The sequence below is a fragment of the Capra hircus genome, chromosome 2, assembly GCF_001704415.2.
Source record: "Capra hircus breed San Clemente chromosome 2, ASM170441v1, whole genome shotgun sequence".
Classification (NCBI taxonomy): domain Eukaryota; kingdom Metazoa; phylum Chordata; class Mammalia; order Artiodactyla; family Bovidae; genus Capra; species Capra hircus.
The window spans coordinates 121,277,052-121,303,872 of record NC_030809.1 but is presented as its reverse complement, the minus strand read 5'-3'; the positions used below and the strand labels follow the sequence as shown (position 1 = coordinate 121,303,872).

General features: G+C 39.2%; 1 protein-coding gene across 1 annotated transcript in view; it reads left to right on the top strand.

The window, feature by feature from the left end:
* Positions 1 to 26,821, top strand: part of CERKL (ceramide kinase like) — a 128,909-nt gene that overhangs the window by 97,162 nt on the left and 4,926 nt on the right. The window contains exons 4-11 of the mRNA XM_018065351.1: positions 3,206 to 3,269; positions 9,670 to 9,812; positions 18,286 to 18,360; positions 19,095 to 19,272; positions 19,352 to 19,411; positions 20,012 to 20,037; positions 20,133 to 20,241; positions 22,865 to 22,961. Of these exons, the coding sequence (XP_017920840.1) occupies positions 3,206 to 3,269; positions 9,670 to 9,812; positions 18,286 to 18,360; positions 19,095 to 19,272; positions 19,352 to 19,411; positions 20,012 to 20,037; positions 20,133 to 20,241; positions 22,865 to 22,961 (752 nt within the window). The remainder of the gene's footprint in view (positions 1 to 3,205; positions 3,270 to 9,669; positions 9,813 to 18,285; positions 18,361 to 19,094; positions 19,273 to 19,351; positions 19,412 to 20,011; positions 20,038 to 20,132; positions 20,242 to 22,864; positions 22,962 to 26,821) is intronic.

Genomic DNA, 26,821 nt, shown 5'->3' with positions numbered 1-26,821 from the left:
TAGCGCCACCGTACAAAATAAATGAAATAAGTGTGTCCCATCTTGTGTGTGCAGTCTTTGAGGTATTTGAAAACAGATATCATGTGCTCCCTTGATCTCACTTGTTCAAGACGGGCAGTTCCATTTTCTTCAGTCAATCTTTGTAGTCACACAGCTCCTAGGCCTTCTTATGTTCATCATCATTATCATGGTCAAAGACACTTCTCTGAATGTAGCTTTGATCTCTGCCAGCTCAGGACCCATGGGAGTGCTTTGTCACCAGATAATTTTATCTCCTGTCTGACCCTGCGCAGAGCTGTCAAGAATGTAGGGTTTATTGTCACTTTTTTCCCTCCTTCTGGGATCATGTGTTTAACTTTTGACACTTTTACCAAATTTCTTTGGATTCTTTCCCTTTGGCTCTTGATATCTCTATTTGAAGCCTTCCCTTCCATGGAGATACCTCCTATTTCTCCTGATTTCACCCAGCAGAAAGCTAGGTGATCTGATAAAACTGTTAAAAAGATGCTAGTCAGCTGAGGCATTACTCCCTCCCTATTATACCTACATGTTAACAAAAATCTGTATCGTAAATGTTCGCAAATCAGATCCAGCTAGAGAGAGAGAATTATGGGCGAAAAGTTCTTTTTATTATCCCTTGAATAATGATGGATATACATGACCAATCCATTTCTAATACTAGGATATCACTTAGGGAGTTGGAATTTATCCCTGCAGACAATGAATAGTCATCAGTGGAGTTTATGTAGGGAAGAGGTGTGATCAAACATATGCTTAAGAAATATCATTCTGGCTAGAGTGGGTAAATAGAGGGAGACTGGAGGGAAGGCTGATGTAGTTTGCACATTAGAAATTGTGGTGACTGGGTCTAGGGCATCAGCTTGAGGAATGCTGGAATGCGGCAGCATAATTAAAAGGCAGAAACAACTGGCTTTGGGCATAGAGTGGTTGCAGAGAGTGAAAGAAAGGGATACTCTAGAGAGAAGACATTTCCTGTCTTGGGTAGTGAGGAATGGATGATGGAACACTAGAAAGAATGATGTAATGGAGAGGCAGTGTATTTGAAGGTGAGAATGATGGCTGCTACTTTAACTTACTAAGTTTGAAGTGCCTACGAGACAGGAAAGAAAATGGCATTTCAGTATCTTACCCCATTACAGACTTTTCTCACCAAACCAAGAAATGTTTCTTTTATGTTAGAATCAAAGCTCATCTGATTTAACTTTAGCCTGTTTCCTTACCACCAATCAATATCAACCTCAGGACATTACTTTTCTCCAATATTGTCTTTCTGAAGAAGTAATATTTCAACTGAAGGTTGAGGTGTATAGGGATCCCAGCAGTGGGAACTGTGTGTTCAAAGAGTTGTAAACAATGAAAACTCCAAATTTCCTATATAAGAGAGGTGTCAGTCAGATTGTCAAAGGAATGTAGTTGAAAGAAGAGGCTAGTCGCTTTCTTGTGATACTGCAGCTTCCTGGCAGCCCATGTTGTTGTTTATTTGGAGTGATTTGAATCTGGCTCTTTCTGCTTCCAGAGCCCATAATATCCTGTATAAATACATGTTTTGATTCCTTCTACTCCTGAATGGGGCTTCCCAGGTGGTTCCATAGTAAAGAATCTGCCTGCCATTTCAGGAGACATGTGTTCGATCCCTGGGTTGGAAAGATCCCCTGGAGGAGGGCATGGCAACCCACTCCAATATCCTTGCCTGGAGATTCCCTGGTGGGCGGCAGTTTGTAAGGTCGAATAGAGTCAGACACGACTGAAGCAACTTAGCATGTGCACACATACACATTTCCCCTGCAAGGTGAAAGGAAGAAATAGGCTATTATTTCAGATTTTTTGGTAAGTAGAAATATCATTTAACCAGAAGACATTTTTAAGGCTAATTTTATTTTGGATGTGGAAAGCTTTACCAAAGCAATCTTTGGAATAAAACCGAGACTTGATAAACTGACTCTTAGCATAAATATTTCTTCCCTAATACCCTTAATTATTCTTAATGTGTATTTGTAAGATACTTTATTATTTTGCTTTTAAGGTTGCAGCTACTTACTGAAGTTACAGATGAATGATCAGCACACAGTCATGGATGATAACCTGTTTATTAATGTTGATATTTTATATTCTGTTTTCTTGTCACTTTCTGTTAAATAGAATTTAATAGGGAAGTTATATTCCTGTGAATGTTAACAGCATTTGAATAAGCTGTGGGAAAATTACAATGTAATGCTGCTGGGTGCAGAATGATTCTTTTAGACACCAAGACTAATAATTTTTAACAATATCTAAAAACATTGTAGGAAAAGCTTGAACCATGCTGGCAGCAGGGACAGACAGGCATGAAAGATTAATGTAATCTCGCATATAATGATGCACATTCTTACACAAAAAATCCATCTGCAGTGTCATCTCAGTCAGCAGAAATCTTTGATGGGTGGATACAGCTGGGCTGTCTCTTCTGGCAGAGCTGCCCCAGAAAATGCTAAATGCGGTTGGACCGCGTGGTGCCATCTGCAGTGTGCCAGTTTATCCTGCCTTCACTGGCATTTGCAACACTGTGCAGGGCATCAGGACTGGAGAGGCAGCGATAGGGAGTGACAGATTCATTTCCTCGGAGAATCTGGGCTCTGGTGGGCCCGCGCGCCACCCTCCTTGGCGTTGGGTCTGTTATCATTGGCGTTGGCTTGGCTTCACATTTTCACATCCAACTCCTCCTCTTTTTAGTCTAGCAGTTCCAGACACACATTCTTCTAGTATGTAAATCTTACACTAACCTTTCAAGTAATTTATTCATGTAAGGTTGCCAAAGCGATTTAACATTGACTATCTGATGCCAGCTAATATGCCTTATTTTCAAAATACTGCTGCTCCTAGGCTTCTGATTTAAAGGAAATGTGTCTTATTTAGGGAACACTAAACTGACAGGCACCAAGATAAATTATCTAATGGGATATCCCCAAATGACTTATGTAGTTGGAATAAATATATGACCCTCTTTTACATAAAACTATAAAACACATTGGGCAAGTAACACTTAATCCTCCTTGCCATGATTAAAATGTAAATATTCAAGAATAAATCTTGCTTTACGACCTGACCATATGTTTAGCATATTATTTTGCCAAACCAAGTTAAAAAGTGTAGATCATTCATTTAAAACTTTTACGTGTTTCTTTTTTCTCTCTCTCCTCTAATATAGTAACAGAATATGAAGGGCATGCCCTGTCACTACTCAAAGAATGCGAACTACAGGGATTTGATGGGTAGGTTGTATTCTTCATCTACATATACCATAGAGCTTATGTTATTAAATAGTTTCATTAGTTTTTAGTCACATATTTGGAGCTTACGGTTTTTAACTGTTTGTGATGCATGTGATTGGGCTGTATTTCATTCATATATGTGTAGTAACAGCTAATACTGGTAATGTACTATGGCACAGTCATCTACCTCAGTGGGCTGTGCATAGGAACACCGAAGGAGGGATGTGAATATAAGTATTGGGAAGTTACTGTGTGCTACCTCATACTTACCTTATGAACATATATTTGCATCTAGAGTTCTTAATTTTTGGCTTTAACCCTGTGAGTATCTAGAAAAGCATCGATGGAAGACAATATATTGGTCATATGGCATAACTATACTATGATCCTCTTTTGCAAATTTATTGATAGTATTAGTAGCTACCCCCGGGTTAATTTGGCTATGATTGAGTGTAAATATTTTATAAAAACAAATGCATTATTTTTAGGATGAAAAGAATGTGCTGATTTTACTTATCTTCTATAATTTAGTTACTACCAAGTAAGTGTGTTATTCATAGTAGGCATTAGAAAGTGTTGTTTGCAATACATTGCTGGCATGTGTAGAAATTTTTCACTGGCGTGCAAACATTAGAAACAAGGCAAGTGACATATATTTCAATTGACATTTTAAAAATGTAGGTGAATCAATTTGCTAAAGTGCTAGATTGATGTACAAGACTAAAAGCTTATTCTTTTAGGGAAGATTTTTTGCAAGGGTAGATGTTTCAGAGTTTTAAAAGGTGGCAGGCATGTGAATTATTCTGTCACATGGTGATGTCAGTGGTGGTGGGCAGCAATAGACTCACAGTATCAGGAAGGGCATTTGGGTCTTTCAACTGTAATGGAAGGCTTTACTCCTCCTGAAAAATTATTAGAATGTGTTAGAGAGGAAAGTGATGCAATCAGGTTGGAGCATTACCAAGGTCAGTTTTCAGAAAAACTTAATATTTTGGGGTGAGGAAAAATATTGGATAAAGAAGAAAGTTTGGTAAGTAAGACATAATTTTTCAAAAAGGAATTTAATCGAAGGGAGTGAATCTAGATGGCAATGGTCTATAAATATTGAGCATGAAGAATATGAGGTAGGAGATTGCTGCAGAGCCTTATACTTAGTGCTCGACAGATTGATTAATAGGCTACATTTAGGAAATTACCTTGCAAATATACAATTTAAGAGAAGTAATTGGGGGAATCATGCCTACCAGCTACCTACCTTAATTTGCTACATGGTCCTGCAACACAGCTTGTGAATGTATAAGAAATGTTGCATTGCAAATAAGTTCTTGCTTTAAAACATGGTTATGTAATAAGAATAACAGATATTGTAGGTATTACACCTTGTCTTGCCTATTAACATTATGAAGTGTTCCGGGAAATGTGTTATCTATAAATAAGGTCCATTGGTAATTAACTCTGCAAGGATCAAGAAGACTTTTGCAGAATGATGGAAAACTATAGCTTAAGTGCAACAGAATAATGTTTTCTCTTTACATGAACATGCTTCTTATTTATTCCACATGGCAGGTGGTGGCATTTTGCAGTATGGCACTACAAGATCTATAGATCCTTTAGTTATTACCTATATTTTTTTTCACCAAATAGTTTACCTAGCCATTATGTTAATTGAGCTCCAGTGATTTCACTTTATAGCATGCCGATTAATTTAGGATTTATAATAGTTTAAGATTTCTTTTGGACGTCTTCTGTTTCTAAGATCCTTTAAATAGTTCATTTGGTTTTTTGAGTCCAGTTATTTCAGCAGGAGCTAAAATGGTGGTTGGGATACCTATCTTAATAAAATGGTCATTTTAAGTCATTCTACTCAGAATTACATAGTGAGGCATATATATGAGGAGAACAGTAGAAACAGTTGCTGTAGGCACTTCCAGAGAACAATTCTCTAACAAGTAGAATTGTTTGAAAGTGGAACACACTACATTCATGAGCTGTTCCTGAATCTGTTTGAGTAGTTGTAGGAGTACTTTTTGAGAAATTTATATAAAAGACTCAAGGACAGGATGAGGTAACCCCAGGATTCTTTGGTATTTTGATGGAAGAGGGGCTCAACTTGAGCCTGAGGCATCTCTGCCTGTCTCTACTGGAGCTATTGATAGGGAGTGAGAAGGAAATCACTTTAGGGATTTTAGACATAGACCAGAGATTAAGATCCTAGAGAAATTCTATGATATTATTCAAAAGCAAAATGATTCAGTAAATAATGTTTAAGAAGATTATTAAGATTTTGAAGTTGTCTTTAATGAGTTGCATATGTTTTTATGAAGACATATCATGACATATTCCTACTGCCAGCAAAAACAGTGTATCAGTCCTCATGACAGCTGGTATGCAACTCCAGTGTGTTCCAGCAAACACTCTCAGATCCACTGCTGGAGTTTGCAGGAGCGTCCATTTCCATGTATTATATGTTTTCAGTTCTGTCCGATTCTTTGCGACCCCGTGCACTGTAGCCTGCCAGGCTCCTCTGTCTGTGGAATTTTCTAGGCAAGAACACTGGAGTGGGTAGGCATTCACTTCTCCAGAGAATCTTCCTGACCCAGGGATTGAACCTAGGTGTCCTGCATGGCAGGCAGATTCTTTATCATCTGAGCCACCGAGGAAACCCTGTCAGTTTCCATATTGCCTCCTCTATACTGGGCATGAATAGGAAGTTTTGTAAAGGCCAAGAAAAGAGTTATATCGGATGCATAGACTTGAAGCAGAAACAGTTGTGTTTGTGTGTGTGAAAAGGGTTAAGCTAATCTGTAGCTCTTATGCAAATACACATATACTGTGTGTGCTGTCTCTTAGTCCTGTCTCTTTGTGACTGCAGCCTGCCAGGCTCTTCTGTCCATGGAATTTTCCAGACAAGATACATATACTAATATTTTATTATTTGGTTTCACAACATTTTAAAACTTTAATTTATTGAATTAGTTTTTTCCTTCATTTGAATTTATGAGAATCTAGGTATTATTTGGCTTACAATGACATTCTATCACCACTGTGATATCTGTATTAGTAAGTAAGGTTAAAAAGTATCTCTTCTCAAGAAAAAATTTAAGTTGAAAATCCAATAATAAACATTTTAATAATGATATGGGTTGATAGACAAATACACAGACACCCATTTATATTTTTTTATCACTTTTAATAAAGAGAAATGAGATATTAGCTCCCAATTGTGCTTTTCTAGATAGCAAAGCTTTACTTTTGGTCAGGCATGAAAGAGTTTATTCAGAAAACACAAGGTGTACTGCTTCCAAAGGGTTACGTTTTAGGGTAACTCTTAAGTGTGATTAAATGAACCCATTTTAAAAGGTTGTTTTTTTTTTTGCCTTTTCTTTTAATAGCTAGACTCTTTTATGTTTATATTGAGTATATTCCCTAGGTTGAATAACTATATCTCAAGAGGATCTTAATGATCTAGTATTTGTCAACATAAGTAAGTTCTTTTCTCTTATTTAATTGCACAGTGATTCTACTGTTAAACTGATTTCCAAAATAATAAAACTCTCCTAAGGCTATTTTCATTGGGTCTTCTATGTAAGAAAGGAGTCTAACATATCAAATAGTAGTGTAGTTTCTAAGACCAACTTGTCTTATTTCAAAATCTCATTCTATAACTTACCATGGTATGACCTTGGAACAGTTGCTTAATCTTTTTATGTCTTGTTTTCCAAATCTGTGAATTGGGAGTAAAAGTGTATACTGTGTGTAGTTATTGTTCAAATTAAATAAATTAATACATGGACAGTGCTGACAATGTCTGATACATAGTAATTGTTCACTGTTACTTTATTACTGTAATTATCATTTGTTTTAGTTTCAAAATATCTAACACAGAATGCCTTATGACAATATTTCAAAGGTTTTTGTAGTAGAGCATATTCCTATACGTGCTTCTCTGGTGTCTCAGACGGTTAAGAATCTGCCTATAATGCAGGAGACCTGGATTTGATCCCTGTTTCAGAAAGATCCCCTGGAGAAGGGAATGGCAACCCACTTCAGTATTCTCAACTGGAGAATTCCATGGACAGATGAGTCTGGCAGGCTATAGTCCATGGAGTCACAGAGTTGGACACGACTGAGCAACTCACATGTGTATCCTGAGAAAGCCTCGTTTCTACTAACTCTAACAGTTAGAGTTAACATGTACACGGCACTTTAACTGCATGCAGGATTCCAGGGGTCAAATGTTACCATATGATATGGAAGAGGCAAGTTGTTTGTGCTCAGTTAGATATGTTGGATGACTTTACATGAGCTTTTTAGGCCACACACTCTTGGTTGGTAGACAGGCATAAAACCAGGAGTTAAGTCCACAAAATGTTTGAAAAGGTAGAGGTCTTTGAAATCATACAGATAAGATTCAAATCAAACCTTGGCTTCCCCATATATGAAGATGAGGCTAATGCCTATTTTACAGATTTTTAAGAATTTAATAGAATAGAGCCAATATGTTATATGACGTGAAGTTGGTGCTCAGTGGGTGTAATCACTTTTCTCTGAATCAGTGGCTGTACTGATGGCTGCTGGAATCAGTTCAGACATAAAATAATATCCCCAGCCAAACATGACCTGGGTCATATCCCATATCATAGAATTTCTTCTAGTTAGGGTGGACCTTGGATTGCCCAGGCTATGTGCAGCCTTAGCCCTGAACCCCACCTAGGTGCTGGGGCTGAAAGACTGAGAACACGGTGGAGGCAGCTGATGGAGACAGTGTTCTCAGCCTCAGGATCCACCAGCTTCTGGAGCTTCCTGAACTTAGGGAATTAGGAACCTCTGCTGATTATGCCTTGTAGGCTGTTCTGTTTGGCAAAAAGAATTTTTAAATATATCGAATGCTGGTTGTTAATGTTTATAAGTTAGGAGACTTATCCCCAAAGCAGGTCCTGTGGCTTCCCTAGAAAAATCAGAAGATGTGGTCCTCTAAGCCTGCCTCCTGGATGATGCAGTGGACTGGAGCCAAGAGACTACTTCTCCTTTAGACGAGCAGACTCTTCTGCTGCAGGGCTTGGGAGGTCGTGGGGCATGGCCCCTGCTCTCAATAACACAAACGCTTTCCCTTTGGGTCAGTTGATGTGATTTTGGTATTTAATGTTGTTATTCTTAAATGTTTGGCTATGCTGGGTTTTTGTTCCTGCGTGCGGGCTTTTCTCTAGTTGTGGCGAGCCAGGGCTGCTCTCTAATTGCCGTGTGCAGGCTTTTCTTTGCGGTGGCTTCCCTTTTTGCAGAGCACAAGCTCTAGGGCACATGGGCTCAGGAACTGGGGCTCCCCGGCTTTAGAGCACAGGCTCAGTAGTTGGGGCTCACCAACTTAGTTGCTCCGTGGTGTGTGGTATCTCCCTGGGTCAGGGGTCAAACCTATGTCTCCTGCAGGTGGACTCTTCATCACTGAGCTGTCAGGGAAGCCCGTTATTTTACATCTTTTAAATACAAATGACTCTGACAAAACCTCTGACATTCTATATGACTTTCATGGATTCCACCTCACTCCTCCTATAGCGTACTTATGGTGAGGTCCTAAAAAAATTTTAGTACTGACTAGAGTCAAAGGCTAGTAGCGCTCATTTTAAAAGTGCAGTATTGCAGTAATATCCAAGAGGTGAAAACCAGTTCAGGTTTGCAATTGACATTTATAACTAATGATAATTAGTAGTTCCTTAAATTAAAGCTTTATATTTTACATGATTTTTATTGCTTTTCAGAGCTTTTATTGTCTTTTCAGAGCTATATTGAAAATTAGCAGGGTTTTATGCTTTGGTTTGTGTTAGTTAAATGAATTTCAATGACTTATTAACATAAAATAAAAATAATATGCTTTGGGATATTAACAAAGCAAGATTCAGGTCAGATGTGAATTAACATGTTCGAGTGTTTTAATGCCTCTTGAAAGTGAAAAGTGGAAGTGTTAGTTGCTTAATCGTGTCTGACTCTTTGTGACCTTATGCACTGTAGCCCACCAGGCTCCTCTGTCTTTGGAATTCTCTAGACAAGAATACTGGAGTAGGTAGCCATTCCCTACTCCAGGGGATCTTCCTGACCCAGGGATTGAACCTGGGTCACTTGCATTGCAGGCAGATTCTTTACCATCTGAGCCACTCAGCTGACTTTTAGACTGTATGTTTGAACATTTTTTGAGTTGAACCATAATAAAGTTCAGCTAATGTCTTCTTGTAAACTTTATCAGTGCAGTGCTAGTGTCTTCTTATCCATTGACATATATTGAAATAGTTGAAGCTATGAGTAATTATGCAAATATAATATGTAAGATTAATATTTTAAAGTCTACATTTCACAAATTATTGCCAGTAATTCTGATGTCATTCATTCTTTGACTTAATTTCTTTTCCAGTGTGGTATGTGTTGGTGGAGATGGATCTGCCAGTGAAGTAGCCCATGCTTTGCTTCTTAGAGCCCAGAAGAATGCAGGGTTGGAAACAGACAGCATCCTGACTCCTGTGGGAGCCCAGCTTCCGCTTGGTGTGATACCAGCAGGCAAGGGAGGGCCCCTGGATTTGCCAAGTGAACCCTCTCCCCCATCTCTTCCTGTATTACTCTCTAACCTAGACAGCATCATACAGAGTTAAATGCACAGACTTTAAGTATGAAAGACTCATGCTTGGCATCCAAGTTATTTAATTTCTTTGAGCCTTATTTCTCTAAATAAGAGAGAGAGAACACACATGATGCCCCCTTCATTATGAGGTTATTATGGTATTAAATTAGAAGTATATTTGCAGAGTTTAATATAGTTAAGCAAACAACAAATGGGACTATTATTCTACCTTCCCATATAAAAGTTTAATGATCACACAGTTCCAGATATGAAATTTCAAAATAGGGCCACTCCAGTCAAACTGCTTATAATTCCATATGGGATAAAATGTAGTAACTCAATTCCCATAATTGAAGTATAAATAGATAAGTTTGAGAATACCAAAAGGATTCATCCTGACTGCTGTATCTCCAGCAGCTAGAACAGAATGTGGTACCATGAACGCTTAATAAGGTTTACGTGAATAAATGTAAAGAAATTATAGAGCAACTGGCACTTGAACGGGACCTAAAAATAGGTAGGATCTGGCCTGAAAGATAAGGATAAGTTATTTTCTTGGCTGCAAAAATAACAAGTGGCAAGGCAAAATCCAGGAATGTGAAAGAAAAGACCGCAGGGCATTTGTTGGGTGGTACTGGTGTCAAAATGGGTCTAAACTTTGGTGGTTTCTGGATGCCACAGGAAAGGGTCTGCATTGCTGTCAGGGAACAATGGGAGGTTTAGACAAGGGAGCAGCCGTCTGGGAACCTGCTCTAGGAATAAGCCTGATTAGAGGCAAAGGAAGTGGGCGCGAGTCAGGGAGAACAGCCGAGCGACACCAGCATCTGGACCGGGCAGCAGCGTCTCGGGCAGGTTTGTTCTGTTAATCAAGTCCTTCCTCCCAAATTATTATTGAAACAAACAATAGTGAAAAAGGTGATTTATATTTTTTTAAAACATCACATATTGTCATCTCTATAAGAAGAGTGGAAACAATTACAGTTGACCCTTGATCAGTATACAGTTGGCCCTTCTTTTCTCTGCATTCTCAAATTTAAACCACTGGGAACAGTGAAGTACTATAGTATTCACTGTATAGGGCTTCCCTCGTAGCTCAGTCGGTAAAAGAATCTGCCTGCAAGGGAGGAGACTCGGGGTCGATTCCCGGATTGGGAAGATTCTCTGGAGAAGGGAATGGCAACCCACTCCATTAGTCTTGCCTGCAGAATCCAATGGACAGAGGAGCCTGGCAGGCTACAGTTCATGGAGTCAAAAGAGTCAGACATGACTTAGCGACTAAACCACCACCACCATAGTGTTTACTGGGCTTCCCTGGTGGCTCAGCAGTAAAGAATTCTCCTGCAATGTGGGAACTGCAGGAGATGTGAGTTCCATCCCTGGGTCAGGAGGATCCCCTGGAGGAAGGCATAGCAACTCACTCCAGTATTCTTGCCTGCAGAATCCCATGAACAGAGGCGCCTGGCAGGCTATAGTCCATAAGGTCACAAAGAGTCAGGCACAGCTGAAGCGACTTAGCACAGCATGGCATAGTATTCACAACTGAAAAATATCCACATCTAAGTGAATCTTCTCACTTCAAACCCATGTTGTTCAAGGGTCAGTTGTATTGTTTCCTATGAACATGGAAAACAATGCATATGGTTGAAAAAGAAATCAACTTTCTATCCATTGAATAACCAGAGACATTTAGTATGGATTTTAGTATACTTGTATTATCAATCGACAAAGAACAGGAGACATACCAGTGCTCTTTTAGAGTAAAAAGTCCTTCATAAAAACAAAAATTTAAATGAAGAGGGTTATAAGGATATATCCTTATGATTATAAAACCTGTTAAGAAAAATCTGTGAAAATAAACCTTTTAGGTAGACAGTAACAAAATACATCAATTCAAAAAGATGCTTTGGAAGCACACTTTGACCTTTCTGTGTCATTTTAGGAGTATGTCTATAATGGTGGAACTTTCCCAACCTTTTCCCTTCGGGCAGAGTGGATATGCTTAGCTCACTGTTTCTTTTCCATAGTGCTTAGACCCCTGAGGTCACTCATTCAGTGCTGTGCATCAAAGTGGAAGGATGGGTGTCCCCACAGGTATGCATTTGACATCAAGTGAATAGCAAGTTAGAAACAATTGTGGTTAAGCTTACTTTTAAAAATACAGCTCAGATTTTATAGAGGAATAGCATTGAATTTTATTATCATCATACTTTTTAAACATATTTCTGATTTGGAGAGCATTTTCCAGATACAGTGGATGTGTATTGATAGAAATGGCATTTGAATATGTTTTAGTTAGAAGATCCAGCCTGTTGCCAAAACTTTGGTGGTTGTATAGAAGTTCCAGCTTATGGATTGCATCTAATAGGAGGAAATCATGTGCAGGATGTAATTAATATGAGGACTCTATGTCTGGTCAGGGCTTTGTAGAGACTGGTAACAAGAGCTAGGCAGGAAGTTTCTAAGCTGAATGCAGAAGACAGTCTGCCTTTGAACCCATTTGCCTCCTGGAGAGAGACACCCAGAGGGAGGGTGTTTAGTAAATTACTCCACTGAGCCAACAGACTAAACCGCTGAATTATGGTCAGACTCAAATGGATCAGATGTGGGGAAGCCTGTATTTGAACTACTGGCCATTAGCAGTGGTGTTTGTTGCTATGGGAACTGGTGCTAAGGAACTATACAGAGAGATTCCGATTAAAGGGATGAGGGGGAGGATAGAGAAAAAAGCCAAAGAGGACATAAAAATAAAAAAGAAATCCAGTTGATGTAAAACAAGGCTCAATCCACATACTGATGACTGGGAACCATATATTCCTATAGAATTCATAAATAAATTCATGCATTCCAATTAATTTAAGGAGAATAAAATATTGCCAAGGGACTGTTAATTTCTATGATATTTTAGGCAAAGAACCGAAGTGTAGGTGCAGTTTTCGTGAGAATTTTAGATATGCTTGACTAGGAAGTCATTACATCACATTTATCTGTTTGGATGTGGGAGACATTAATGGCTTTATGAATATTCATGATGTCTGGTTAATTAAGTTAATTGTTCTGCAGAAGTGCTTGCACTTCCAAGGACAGTTTTTTTTTTCTTTTTGCCTCCGTAGCTTCTGCCTGGTTCTTGCATCAGTCATGTGTTACATGATCTGCGGCTTCTGTCCTTACTCGTTGGGTGTGGCACATTTTAGCAGATTTGGGGAGGTGGCAGTGAGTAAAGTTGCCGGCAGTGTTAAGAAAAACAACTTTTCAGGCTAATTAAAATGTTTACCTCGAGGCAGAACATTTATAGCTTTTGTGAGAATGCTAAAATTACATAGTTTTTATTTATGTGAGCAGCATGTTCTTTTGGCATGTAGATATCTTTCTGGATGGATCACATTTTGTTTCAGGAAATTGTACTCTTTTAGATTATTCAAACAAAAATATGAAGCAATCTACAGCTTTATAATTTTACATCTACTTTCTTCATGAACTTTCCTCTTAAATTCAGAGTGTTAAAAAAAAAAGTTCTTCAGGATTAAGGTACAGAATAAGCAGAATAGAAGATGACTGAAATGGTTTTCTGACTTTTGGTCATGTCTGTTATCACTGCCAGGTTCAATGGAATTAAAGGAAAGTGGCAAAGTTGCAAAGCCTGAGAAGACATAAAAATAAAAAGCAATCTCTATCTTTCTAAGAGGATTTGTGTTTGGGCAAACTCAAGGGAATAAATGGTCTTTATTTTTCTTGAGTCATGATATGTGTCATTCTCTACTGCACACGACAACATTATGTTTTTAAATAGTTTTCCTAGAGGAATGCTCTAATGGCCTGTTCCTCCTTAACCATGGTAATGGAGGAAGCGTGTTTCATGGCGTACTGTAATCCATTGATAATCTTAAATATCTCACTCTAATTATGTAGCCTCCTCCAAAACCTTCAACATAAATCTGGTTGGGAAGTAAAATGGATTGGTTTGTTTTTGCTTCCCCCTCCCCTCACCTAGTCCAGATTAATTAGCAATTAGATGTCCAAAGGCAGCCTACAGAGGGTCAAAGGATAATTGGAAAGGCCTAGGGATGGGGGAGCCTGATGGGCTGCTGTCTATGGGGTCACACAGAGTTGGACACGACTGGAGTGACTTAGCAGTAGCAGCAGCAGCAGCAGCAGGTGATTGACAGCTGGCCCTGGGATTTCTTTGGAAGGAATGATGCTAAAGCTGAAACTCCAATACTTTGGCCACCTCATGCAAAGAATTGACTCATTGGAAAAGACTTTGATGCTGGGAGGGATTAGGGGTAGGAGGAGAAGGGGACAACAGAGGATGAGATGGCTGGATGGCATCACTGACTCGATGGATGTGAATCTGAGTGAACTCCAGGAAGTGATGGACAGGGAGGCTTGGCGTGCTACAATTCATGGGGTAATAAAGAGTTGGACACAACTGAGCGACTGAACTGAACTGAGCTGAACTGAAAGATCCACTGAGGAACAGATTTCTGGACCACTTTTCTCAGACCTTAGGGTGCATACAAGTCACCTGGAAAACTTACTAAGACATGGATGTCTGGACCCCACTCCTAGCTACTCCCTTTCCATAGGTTGGAGGTGGAACCCAGAAATTTCCCTTTTTAACAAGCTCTAGCAGGTAATGTTGGAGAAGGCAGTGGCATCCCACTCCAGTACTCTTGCCTGGAAAATCCTATGGACACAGGAGCCTGGTAGGCTGCAGTCCATGGGGTCGCTAAGAGTTGGATACGACTGAGTGACTTCACTTTCACGCATTGGAGAAGGAAACGGCAACCCACTCCAGTGTTATTGCCTGGAGAATCCCAGGGACGGGGGAGCCTGGTGGGCTTCAGACATGACTGAAGTGACTTAGCAGCGGCAGTAGCAGCAGGTAATGTTGATACAAGTGATCCTTGAACCATAAATTCTGGAGAAGGACCTCTCCATATATTATACATAACCTGAAGATCTTATAAAATGCAGACTATGACTTGTTAGGCATGGAGTGGGGCCTCACAATCAACACTGTAATAAACATGGAGATGTGGCCATTGCTGTTTGATTATGGGACATATTTTGAGTAACAAGGGTCAGAACATAAACTACCTTTTGATGGATCAGTTAAAACCAGTTTACTAGTTGGTCAAGGTAGACATTTCTTTGCATTGGTATCATTAGAGGTCTGAAAATCTAAATGCTTAGGTAGGTACCTCATGGTTATTATTGTATTGTTTGATAATGGCTGCACTGCCTCAAGGAGAAGGTAATGGCACCCCACTCCAGTCCTCTTGCCTAGAAAATCCCATGGATGGAGGAGCCTGGTAGGCTGCAGTCCATGGGGTCATGAAGAGTCAGACATGACTGAACGACTTCCCTTTCACTTTTCACTTTCATGCATTGGAGAAGGAAATGGCAACCCACTCCAGTGTTCTTGCCTGGAGAATCCCAGGGACAAGGGAGCCTGGTGGGCTGCTGTCTATGGGGTCGCGCAGAGTCGGACACGACTGAAGTGACTTAGCAGCAGCAGCACTGCCTCAACTTCTTCAACTGAGAACCCAAGCATATATCCATTCAAAGTGACAAATCAAAGGGATTACATATGACCATGCAAGAAAGTTCCTGATTAGCAAAGCCAGGGGACTAGTCTTTGCCTCGATAGCTATAGTGTGTGTGTGCTTAATCACTTAGTCGTGTCCAACTCTTTGTGACCTGATGGACCATAGTCCACCAGGCTCCTCTGTCCATGGGGATTCTCCAGGCAAGAATACTGGAGTGGGTTGCCATGCTCTCCTCCAGGGGATCTTCCCAACCCGGGGATTGAACCCAGGTCTCCTGCATTGCAGGTACATTCTTTGCTGTGTGAGCCACCAGGAAAGCCTGATAGCTGTAGTACACAACACATCCATGCTAGCACAGCTCTTGGCAGTTACTGGACTTAAATCAAGAAGAATTATAACTTCTTAATTTTAAATCCTTTTTACTCCCTGGGAATGTGCTAGCTGGTATTTTTCCCTTTGAAAGCAGACCTTTACGCCAAGATCTCAGACATATAAGTATTACAGGGGTGTGACCTGAGAGAGCTCTTTTTCTGTGTAGGCTGGTGGGAAAAATTCATGTGGATCTTAAATTATCCTAGCAATATAGAGAAATCTGTGTCTCAATACGGATTCTCATACTGTGGCAGATACTATGGAAAGAAGTGTTTTCTTCATCTATGATGCAATATCTCAGATAATAAAAGAGCCCCCCAACTTGGTTAAGAGCTTTGTTGTTTTTCAGTTGCTAAGTTATGTCTGACTCTTTGCAACTCCACGAACTGCAGCACTCCAGGCTTCCCTGTCCTTCACCATCTCCCAGACTTTGCTCAACTCATGTGCATTGAGTTGGTGATGCCATCCAACCATCTCATCCTCTGTCGCCCCTTTCTCCTCCTGCCCTCAATCTTTCCCAGCATCAGGGTCTTTTCCAATGAGTTGGCTTTTTGCATCCGGTGTTCAGAGTATTGAAGCTTCAGCATCAGTCCTTCCAATGATTATTCAGGACTGATTTCTTTTAGGATTGACTGGTTTGATCTTGCTGTTCAAGGGACTGTCAAGAATCTTCTCCAGTATCACAATTTGAAAGCATCAATTCTTTGGCTCTCAGCCTTCTTTATGGTCCAGCTGTTACATCCATGCATGACTAACTGGAAAAACCATAGCTCTAACTATACTGACTTTTGTCTATGAAGTGATGTCTCTGCTTTTTAATACACTGCCTAGGTTTATCATAGCTTTTCTTCCAAGGAGTAAGCATGGTTTAATTTCATGGCTGCAGTCACCATCTGTAGTGATTTTTGACTCAAGAAAATGAAATTTGTCACTGTTTCCACTTTTTATTTGCCATGATATGGTGGGACCAGATGCCATGATCTTAATTTTTGGAAGTCTGAATTTTAAGTCAGCTTTTTCAATCTCTTTATCCTCATTAAGGGGCTCTTCCTCGTTGCTTACTGCCTTTGAGTGGTATCCTCGGTATATCTGAAGTTGTTGATGTTTTCCCCAGCAATCTTGATTCCAGCTTGTGATTCATCCAACCCAGCATTTCGCATGATGTACTATGCATAGAAGTTAAATAAGCACGTTGACAATACACAGCCTTGGCGTACTCCTTTCCCAATTTTGAATCAGTTCATCATTCCATGTCTGGTTCTAACTGTGGCTTCTTGGCCTGCATACAGGTTTTTCAGGAGACAGATAAGGTGGTCTGGTATTCCTATCTCTTGAAGAATTTTCCACAGTTTATTGTGATCCATGCAGTCAAAGGCTTTAACATAGTCAATGAAGCAGAAGTAGGTGTTGTTTTTGGAATGCCCTTGTTTTTCCTGAGATCCAACGGATGTTGGCAATTTGATCTCTGGTTCCTCTGCCTTTTCTAAATCCAGCTGGAATTTCTCAGTTCATGTACTGCTGAAGCCTGGTTTGAAGGATTTTGAGCATTGCTTTGCACAAAGAGCTTTAGAAAGAATTTAAAGCTTATCTCTTGTACTTTACAGTGATTTTATATTTTTTCTTAGTTATTATTTGGCTTTTTGTGTGTGTTTATGTGTTTGTCTCTGCTTTCCAGAGCCATCCTTATACTGTTGGTGCCCTTTTTGGTAAAGAAGTTAGAAGCCTGTTTATTAAAGTTGAATGGGGCAGATTTTGGTATAGCTAACACTCTTGCAGGTAGAAAATATACATTCACAATGGAAGAAGCTGTGAGCAAGTAAATACTATAAATTGTTTTCTAATTTTTAAGTTATTTAAAGATTAATAATTCAGTAGCCATCAGTGTGCATCTATGATATGAACAAAAATTTACAAACTTCCATGTAATTTTTCATTTAAACATTACATAGGGACATCTCTATAAAGTAAGAGCAAATGGTTAGTTTAAAATGTTTGCAAGAAATAGATAATTTGGACAGACTGATAATTAGAAGTGAAATAGAATCTGTAATTTAAAAAAAAACTTCCTACAAACAAAAGTCTGGGACCAGATGGCTTCACAGGCAAATTCTATCAGACATTCAAGGATAACTTATACCAATTCTTCTCAGACTCTTAAAAAAAATTGAAAAGGAAGGAACACTCTTAAAGACATTCTATGAAGCCATCATCACCCTCATACCAAAACCAGACAATGACACTCCTTAAAAAAGATTCCAGGCCATTATCTTTGAATTTAGATGTAAAAATTCCCCACAAAATAGCAAATGGAACTCAACAACACATAAAAAAGATCATATACCGCGTCCAAGTGGGATTCTTCCCAGGTTCACAAGGTTGGTTCATCATACCAAATAAATCAATGTAACATGCCACATTAAGTAAGACAAATAAAAAACCACACAAAATGTTTGCTACGCTGATCATCCACATTTTACATTTGATTTGGCAGGATCTACTAATGTATTGGCGCATTCTCTCCATGGAGTTTCTCATGTGATAACTGCAACTTTGCACATTATAATGGGTAAGAATTCTTCCAAAGAAGTTCATGTTTTCTAAGGAAGGTTATTTTATTTCCTCCAGACTTGCCAAGACAGCTTCTTTATTTCTCAAAGCAGAAAAATGTTTGAATAAAAACTGAAAGTGAGTTAGTCAAAGTTTCACTATTTTGACTGATGATTTTTCACAATCCCGGTGCTATAAGGAGTAGAAAATATAGTTTTACTGTAATCTGGATAGGAAAAAATACAATGATATTCAAGATCCCAACTTTTTAACCAGGTCAAGAAAATCCATGCACAATATCAGGAACTGTTGTTTGACTATCAGAACTCTGGGACTGGTTATTAAAAGGAAAAAAAAAAAAAGCACAAGAGAAAAATCTCCAGCCTGTGTCCTTCCACTAGACCTTTTATTATCTCTACTGATATAAAGCATATAAGCACTATATATGCAAATCTGTTAAATCTGAGTTTACTTTTCATATGTAGTTTAACTTTACTTCCTTAGCAATGTTTCGTTTAAACTAGCAGTAAACTGCAAAATGTACTGCTTTCTTTTTCTTTGTTTAGGACCTGAAAAAGCTATAAATGGCAGTTGCAGTCATTGTAGGTAAAAAGAGTGGAAGAGAAAGCAGCATGTTTATTACAGTATAAAGTAGCCTGAGACTTTCTTCTTGCATGAGTAAATAAATATGCTCTTCTGTGTTTGCCATTTTGCCTGTATTTACTGACACTAATATCCGGCATAACATTCAAGGGCATATACAACCAGTCGATGTCTGTACCTTCAGCACCATGGGCAAGTTTCTTCGCTTTGGGTTCTCAGCCATGTTTGGCTTTGGTGGAAGAGCTTTGGCTGTGGCAGAAAATCATCGATGGATGTCCCCTAACCAGCGGATGGATTTTGCTATCATGAAGGCACTGGCAAAACTAAAGTAAGTCTTTTTTTCTTAAACCCCAAATTTCATATCCCAGAGTCAAAGACTGCTAAAAACAGATTTCATTACGTTGTAGGCCAGAAGAATGTGAAATATCATTTTTACCATTTAACAGCTCTCAGGATTTAGAAGAAAGGTAAGTTAAAAGCTTCACTCAAAGTAATATGAGAATCTTTATCTATTTTTAAAGCATAAAATAGTTTGATATAAACAGTATATTAGACTTGGGATATTTGGTTGTTATTCTATCATATTAGTGAAGAATATAGAATCATGGAGTGCTACAGATACTATTAGACCATGTAGCTTGGCACTTGCCTTCAGAAGCAACTGTTCATTCCATCCCTCCATCTACCCATCCATTTATCCATCTGTCTTCCCATTCAACAGCTATTTATTGATTATCTGCTATATGCCAGACCCTTTGGACACAATGAGCCAATGAACAAGCAAACAAAATCCATAGTTTCTGCCCTCATGAGAATTTCTAGTGCAGCCTAAAAACATTTTTTGAAGTCACACAAAGGAAGTGCTGTAGTCTTTAAAAAACAAAACAAAACAAAACAAAATCATTGTTACTGATAAATCAGTGAATGAAATAATGCAGTAATGAAATTGCTCACATATTTTTACGTCCTGTCTGATAGCTATAATGTTGAGTTCTACAACCATCTCATGTTTAATAGGTGCCATTTTTTGTGTGTGATGTGTTTTTGTCTCTTTTGTTTTCTTTTAGGAGGGCACAAGGATATCCCAAATCTGGTGAGTCTGAAATTACCTCCCTGCGAACTGAGCCAGGCTCTATTGACATTTTGCTGTGGTGAGGGAAAATAACTGATCCCTTCCATTTCCTTTAGATTGTAATGATCAGTGGCAGGTGATCCAGGGTCAGTTCTTGAATGTCAGCATTATGGCAATTCCGTGCCAGTGTGCAGTGGCACCTAGAGGCTTGGCACCTAATACCAGGTTAGTAAGCATTTTTATTGAATTGTTGATACTTTTCTATAAACTGCATTTATCTGTCAGAATAGCCAGCTAACTCTTGGCTAGCTAGAATATGATCAAGAGGAAGTCATCTTTGACTGTATAGTATTAGAGATTCTAAGGCATTTGTCGTCAGAGTAGGCTGAGAGCAACTGTTATACTGGAAAAAGAATTACTCTGATGTTTTAATATCACTGAAGCTAAAATAATATTCTTTGGGTTTTACTGACATGATCTTATTGTGTTATGTATGCCCACTTTGCTCTTTTATTTGTGTTATTTACCAGTCCCTGAGAACATTATGTTTAATTCTGATACTTATTATGGCTGTCCCTGACTTTGAATTTTAGTGCAGAGGTAAACATCCTAAGCAAGAATGGCATGTATGTGTGTATGTATGATACTTTGAGTCAAAGGAAATATTTTAGTTGTATTTAGTATGAATAGTGATGCATCTGAATATACTGCCCACATTTTCATGAGACATTTTATACATCATTTTATCCACAAGCGATAGTTACTCCATCTCTTGTACGTCCTTTTCATGTAGTTGTCCATCATCGGTCTGAAAATATTTCTCTTACATTCCTGTAGAGCATAGAAGAAGGGGTGATGACTTGTGCAACATCATCACATCTAAATTTTCCCCTAAAGTGGAACAGAAGAATGACTTATGTGCGTACTTTGGCAATTCATACCATCATTTTAATGATTAGTTTCAACTTCCCTGCAAAAATATTTAACCTGGAGGGTTAACAATTGGCAAAGGGATGATTTAGAATGTTTTCCTTGACCAATGATAGGAAGGTGAGAAACAGGGAAACATCTAAAGTTAGAAAAGACGAGAAACTACTTAAAAACCACATGTCAGGGCCCTCATTAATTATCTCTAGTGCTGAAGCTTGCCAGGAGTGTTTTGAAGCTTGTATGGTTTAGAAATCGCGCCTGATTGTTTCCTCCCCCTACCCTCAGAAACCTTAGATAGCTGACGCCTCCCTAAGGAAGCGTCCCACGAGAAGTGAGGTCCTGGCCGGCTGACCCAAGCTGTGCTCTCCAGGCCATGCCATGGTGCTGCTCTGACCCTGCCCCATCTCCACGCTCACGTCTGCTCAAGGACCTTTAGTCTCGCTCTCTGGGAAGGAGTAGGTTCATGCCTCCTTCCAGCTGCTCCAGATATTCTCCAGCTGGCCTGAAAGTCCATGGCCTACTCTCCAAGTTCAGTCAGCACTGAATGACTTTTTCAGAGAAGGGTGACTGGTTAGAGATGTCTTCTGTGGATTGTAGTCAAACATGTTTTGCAAGGGCCTTTATGTAGGAGCTTTGGCTGACCAAGATACTCAACGTTTATCTTCTGAATGATTCAGGGAAATTGCAAAGGAGTTTCAACTTTCAGCTTCATTTTTTCACAAGAAAGTATAATTTACTTTAAGATACATCAGCACAAGTTGCTGATAGGAACTAATATTTTTGTATTTGAATTTTGCTAAGATTAAATGCAGTAATATATGGAAATATTGAGAAGGGTGCTAGGCACATAACATGTGTTTCCACTATTAATAAGTATTGAAAGGTAGACACATGAAAACTAAAGAATTAAAATCAAAAACACACAAAATACTCATGTTTTGGTATCACTGAATATTTATTTCCAGTTGGGAAGGGGTGACATGATGGGTAAAAGGAATGCCAAACCCTGAATGAAGGGCTCTGGTTCCAGTGATCATTTTTGTTTTTCTGTCTTTGAACCAATCATTTAAACTTGGGGACATCTTTTCATTCGACGTAAGTTGAGTGAATGACTGGATAATCTCCAGGGTCCTTTACAGCTCTAACCTGAAGTTCCGTAAGATTTAAAGACCTCTTTTTTTATGTCGTTGTTGTTATTCTTGGAATAACTTTATATTTGCACTGAAATTCAGCCTAGGAGTCATTTGCACATATTTCTGCAAACTGCCTTCTAAAGCTAGATGAGTCTGTGAGTGGCTTTTTGGCACTAAATCACACCTCTAAATTTGCAGCCTCTTATATTGAACCAAAGACTTATGCAAGATTAAAATGTGCAGTCATTTAACTGAACATGTAGCATTTTGTTCACTCCAGTTCATCCATCCAAGGGCCACTTTGATTTATCTGGTTTCCTGTCACTTAGACCTGCCCTTAAATAAATGTTTAAATCAAACGTTAGATTTTTAAAGCTGTTGAACTAGTTGTTACACCATTTGTACTGATTAACTATTTTACAACACATCTTTAAAAAACAAAACAAAACATGGTTTTACATTCACTCCCTAAGTAAGTACATTTCAGATTATGTCTTGATATGTGAATAGGATGCATGATGATTCAGTTTTTTTTAAAGCCCTTAATGTCAGTGCTGGGTGAGAAGGAAGTCGGGTGTCTAATAAAACTAATCTGAAAGGCTGTTTCATTTTAAGGAGAATGCAGCAAAATATGGTTTAAGAATTTTAGGTAAATAGAATGCTGTTTATCTGACTTGCCTACAACTTCTAGTAAAGATTATTTGTTAGAAAGAATGATACAGAGTAATTTCTGATGTAATCTCTTAATAAACGTTTTGATGTCAAATACAAATATTTAATTTCAGATTAAATAATGGAAGCATGGCTCTTATAACTGCACGAAACACTTCACGACCGGAATTTATAAAACACCTGAAAAGATATGCGAGTATTAAAAACCAGGTACAATAAAGCATTTGGATTACTTATGTGCAAAGCAATTAATCATGGGGAGTGAGATGCTGTCATAATTGACACCAAGTCCTGCCTTGTAAGAAGGCTTTATTTTCTTCTGAATACATTAATCTTTTTTTCTTTTTTCAGTTTGTGCTTTCTTCAAATTTAGAAAACTATCCACCAGTATTAATACAGATTGGCCTTTTCTGAGTTGTGGGTTGGTGGTTATATATATTTTATGTGTGTGTGTACGCAAAGAGAAAATAGAAAATGTAGTGTGAAACCCAAGTAAAATGGTAGGTGTTGCTAGAAGGCATCAGAGGGCAGACACACTGAAACCATACTCACAGAAAACTAGTCAATCTAATCACACTAGGACCACAGCCTCATCTAATGCAATGAAACTAAGCCATGCCCACAGGGCAACCCAAGACGGGCCGGTCATGGTGGAGAGGTCTGGCAGAATGTGGTTCATTGGAGAAGGGAATGGCAAACCACTTCAGTATTCTTGCCTTGAGAATCCCATGAACAGTATGAAAAGGCAAAATGATAGGATACTGAAAGAGATACTCCCCAGGTCAGTAGGTGCCCAATATGCTACTGGAGGTCAGTGGAGAAATAAATCCAGAAAGAATGAAGGGATGGAGCCAAAGCAAAAACAATACCCAGCTGTGGATGTGACTGGTGATAGAAGCAAGGTCTGATGCTGTAAAGAGCAATATTGCAGAGGAACCTGGAATGTCAAGTCTGTGAATCAAGGATAATTGGAAGTGGTCAAACAGAAGATGGCAAGAGTGAACGTCGACATTCTAGGAATCAGTGAACTAAAATGGACTGGAATGGGTGAATTTAACTCAGATGACCATTATATCTACTACTGCGGGCAGGAATCCCTCAGAAGAAATGGAGTAGCCATTACGGTCAACAAAAAAGTCCGAAATGCAGTACTTGGATGCAGTCTCAAAAACGACAGAAAGATCTCTGTTCGTCTCCAAGGCAAACCATTCAATATCACGGTAATCCAAGTCTATGCCCCAACCAGTAACACTGAAGAAGCTGAAGTTGAAGTTGAATGGTTCTATGAAGACCTACAAAACCTTTTAGAACTAACACCCAAAAAAGATGTCCTTTTCACTATAGGGGACTGGAATGCAAAAGTAGGAAGTCAAGAAACACCTGGAGTAACAGGCAAATTTGGCCCTGGAATGTGGAATGAAGCAGGGCAAAGACTAATAGAATTTTGCCAAGAGAACACACTGGTCATAGCAAACACCCTCTTCCAACAACACAAGAGAAGACTCTACACATGGACATCACCAGATGGTCAACACCGAAATCAGATTGATTATATTCTCTGCAGCCAAAGATGGAGAAGCTCTATACAGCCAACAAAAACAAGACCAGGAGCTGACTGTGGCTCAGATCATGAACTCCTTATTACCAAATTCAGACTTAAATTGAAGAAAGTGGGGAAAACTGCTAGACCATTCAGGTATGACTTAAATCAAATCCCTTATGATTATACAGTGGAAGTGAGAAATAGATTTAAGGGCCTAGATCTGATAGATAGAGTGCCTGATGAACTATGGAATGAAGTTTGCGACATTATACTGGAGACAGGGATCAAGACCATCCCCATGGAAAAGAAATGCAAAAAAGCAAAATGGCTGTCTAGGGAGGCCTTACAAATAGCTGTGAAGAGAAGAGAGGTAAAAAGCAAAGGAGAAAAGGAAAGATACAGGCATCTAAATGCAGAGTTCCCAAGAATAGCAAGAAGAGATAAGAAAGACTTCTTCAGTGATCAGTGCAAAGAAATAGAGGAAAACAACAGAATAGGAAAGACTAGAGACCTCTTCAAGAAAATTAGAGATACCAGGGAACATTTCATACAATGATGGGCTCGATAAAGGACAGAAATGGTATGGACCTAACAGAAGCAGAAGATATTAAGAAGAGGTGGCAAGAATACACAGAAGAACTGTACAAAAAGGATCTTCACGACCCAGATAATCACGATGGTGTGATCACTCACCTAGAGCCAGACATCCTGGAATGTGAAGTCAAGTGGGCCTTAGAAAGCATCACTATGAATAAAGCTAGTGGAGGTGATGGAATTCCAGTAGAGATATTTCAAATCCTGAAAGATGATGCTTCAAAGTGCTGCACTAAATATGCCAGCACATTTGGAAAACTCAGCAGTGGCCACAGGACTGGAAAAGGTCAGTTTTCATTCCAATCCCAAAGAAAGGCAATGCCAAAGAATGCTCAAACTACCGCACAATTGCATTCATCTCACACGCTAGTAAAGTAATGCTCAAAATTCTCAAAGTAATGCTGAAAATGCTCAAAGCCAGGCTTCAGCAATATGTGAACCGTGAACTTCCTGATGTTCAAGCTGCTTTTTGAAAAGGCAGAGGAACCAGACATCAAATTGCCAACATCCGCTGGATCATGAAAAAAGGAAGAGAGTTCCAGAAACACATCTATTTCTGCTTTCTTGACTATGCCAAAGCCTTTGACTGTGTGGATCACAATAAACTGTGGAAAATTCTGAGAGAGATGGGAATACCAGACCACCTAACCAGCCTCTTGAGAAATCTGTATGCATGTCAGGAAGCAACAGTTAGAACTGACATGGAACAACAGACTGGATCCAGATAGGAAAAGGAGTACGTCAAGGTGACAATAGTCACCCTGCTTATTTAACTTATATGCAGAGTACATCATGAGAAATGCTGGACTGGAAGAAGCACAAGCTGGAATCAAGATTGCCGGGAGAAATATCAAACACCTCAGATATGCAGATGACACCACCCTTATGGCAGAAAGTGAAGAGGAACTAAAAAGCCTCTTGATGAAAGTGAAAAGAGGAGAGCGAAAAAGTTGGCTTAAAGCTCAACATTCAGAAAACGAAGATCATGGCATCTGGTCCCATCACTCCATGGGAAATAGATGGAGAAACAGTGGAAACAGTGTCAGACTTTATTTTGGGGGGCTCCAAAATCACTGCAGATGGTAAATTCAGCCATGAAATTAAAAGATGCTTACTCCTTGGAAGAAAAGTTATGACCAACCTAGATAGCATATTCAAAAACAGAGACATTACTTTGCCGACTAAGGTCCATCTAGTCAAGGCTATGGTTTTTCCTGTGGTCATGTATGGATGTGAGAGTTGGACTGTGAAGAAGGCTGAGTGCCAAATAATTGATGCTTTTGAACTGTGGTGTTGGAGAAGACTCTGAGAGTCCCTTGGACTGCAAGGAGATCCAACCAGTTCATTCTGAAGGAGATCAGCCCTGGGATTTCTTTGGAAGGAATGATGCTAAAGCTGAAACTCCAGTACTTTGGCCACCTCATGCGAAGAGTTGACTCCTTGGAAAAGACTCTGATGCTGGGAGGGATTGGGGGCAGGTGGAGAAGGGGATGACAGAGGATGAGATGGCTGGATGGCATCACTGACTTGATGGATGTGAGTCTGAGTGAACTCCAGGAGTTGGTGGTGGACAGGGAGGCCTGGTGTGCTGCGATTCGTGGGGTCACAAAGAGTAGGACACTCTGAGCGACTGAACTGAACAACTGAGTGTTATATTGAAATGTGGAGTAAATTAAGGATAAAATTATACTCAGCTGTTCTTCAGAATGAAGAGAAGTGAAACCTGAGATTTTTAATCTTCTTGATTGTATGACATCAGACTCCCTCTAAAGTTATGACCTTTGGATTTTCCTTTCATTTGTTCAAGATCTGCCTACTTACATTGATTGAAATAAATTTGCAGAAATATACTTTAGAATACACCACTTTTATATAGCTGTTATTCTAAACTTAGGTGTGTGTGGTATTTGTAGAGATAGGGAAAATTATTATA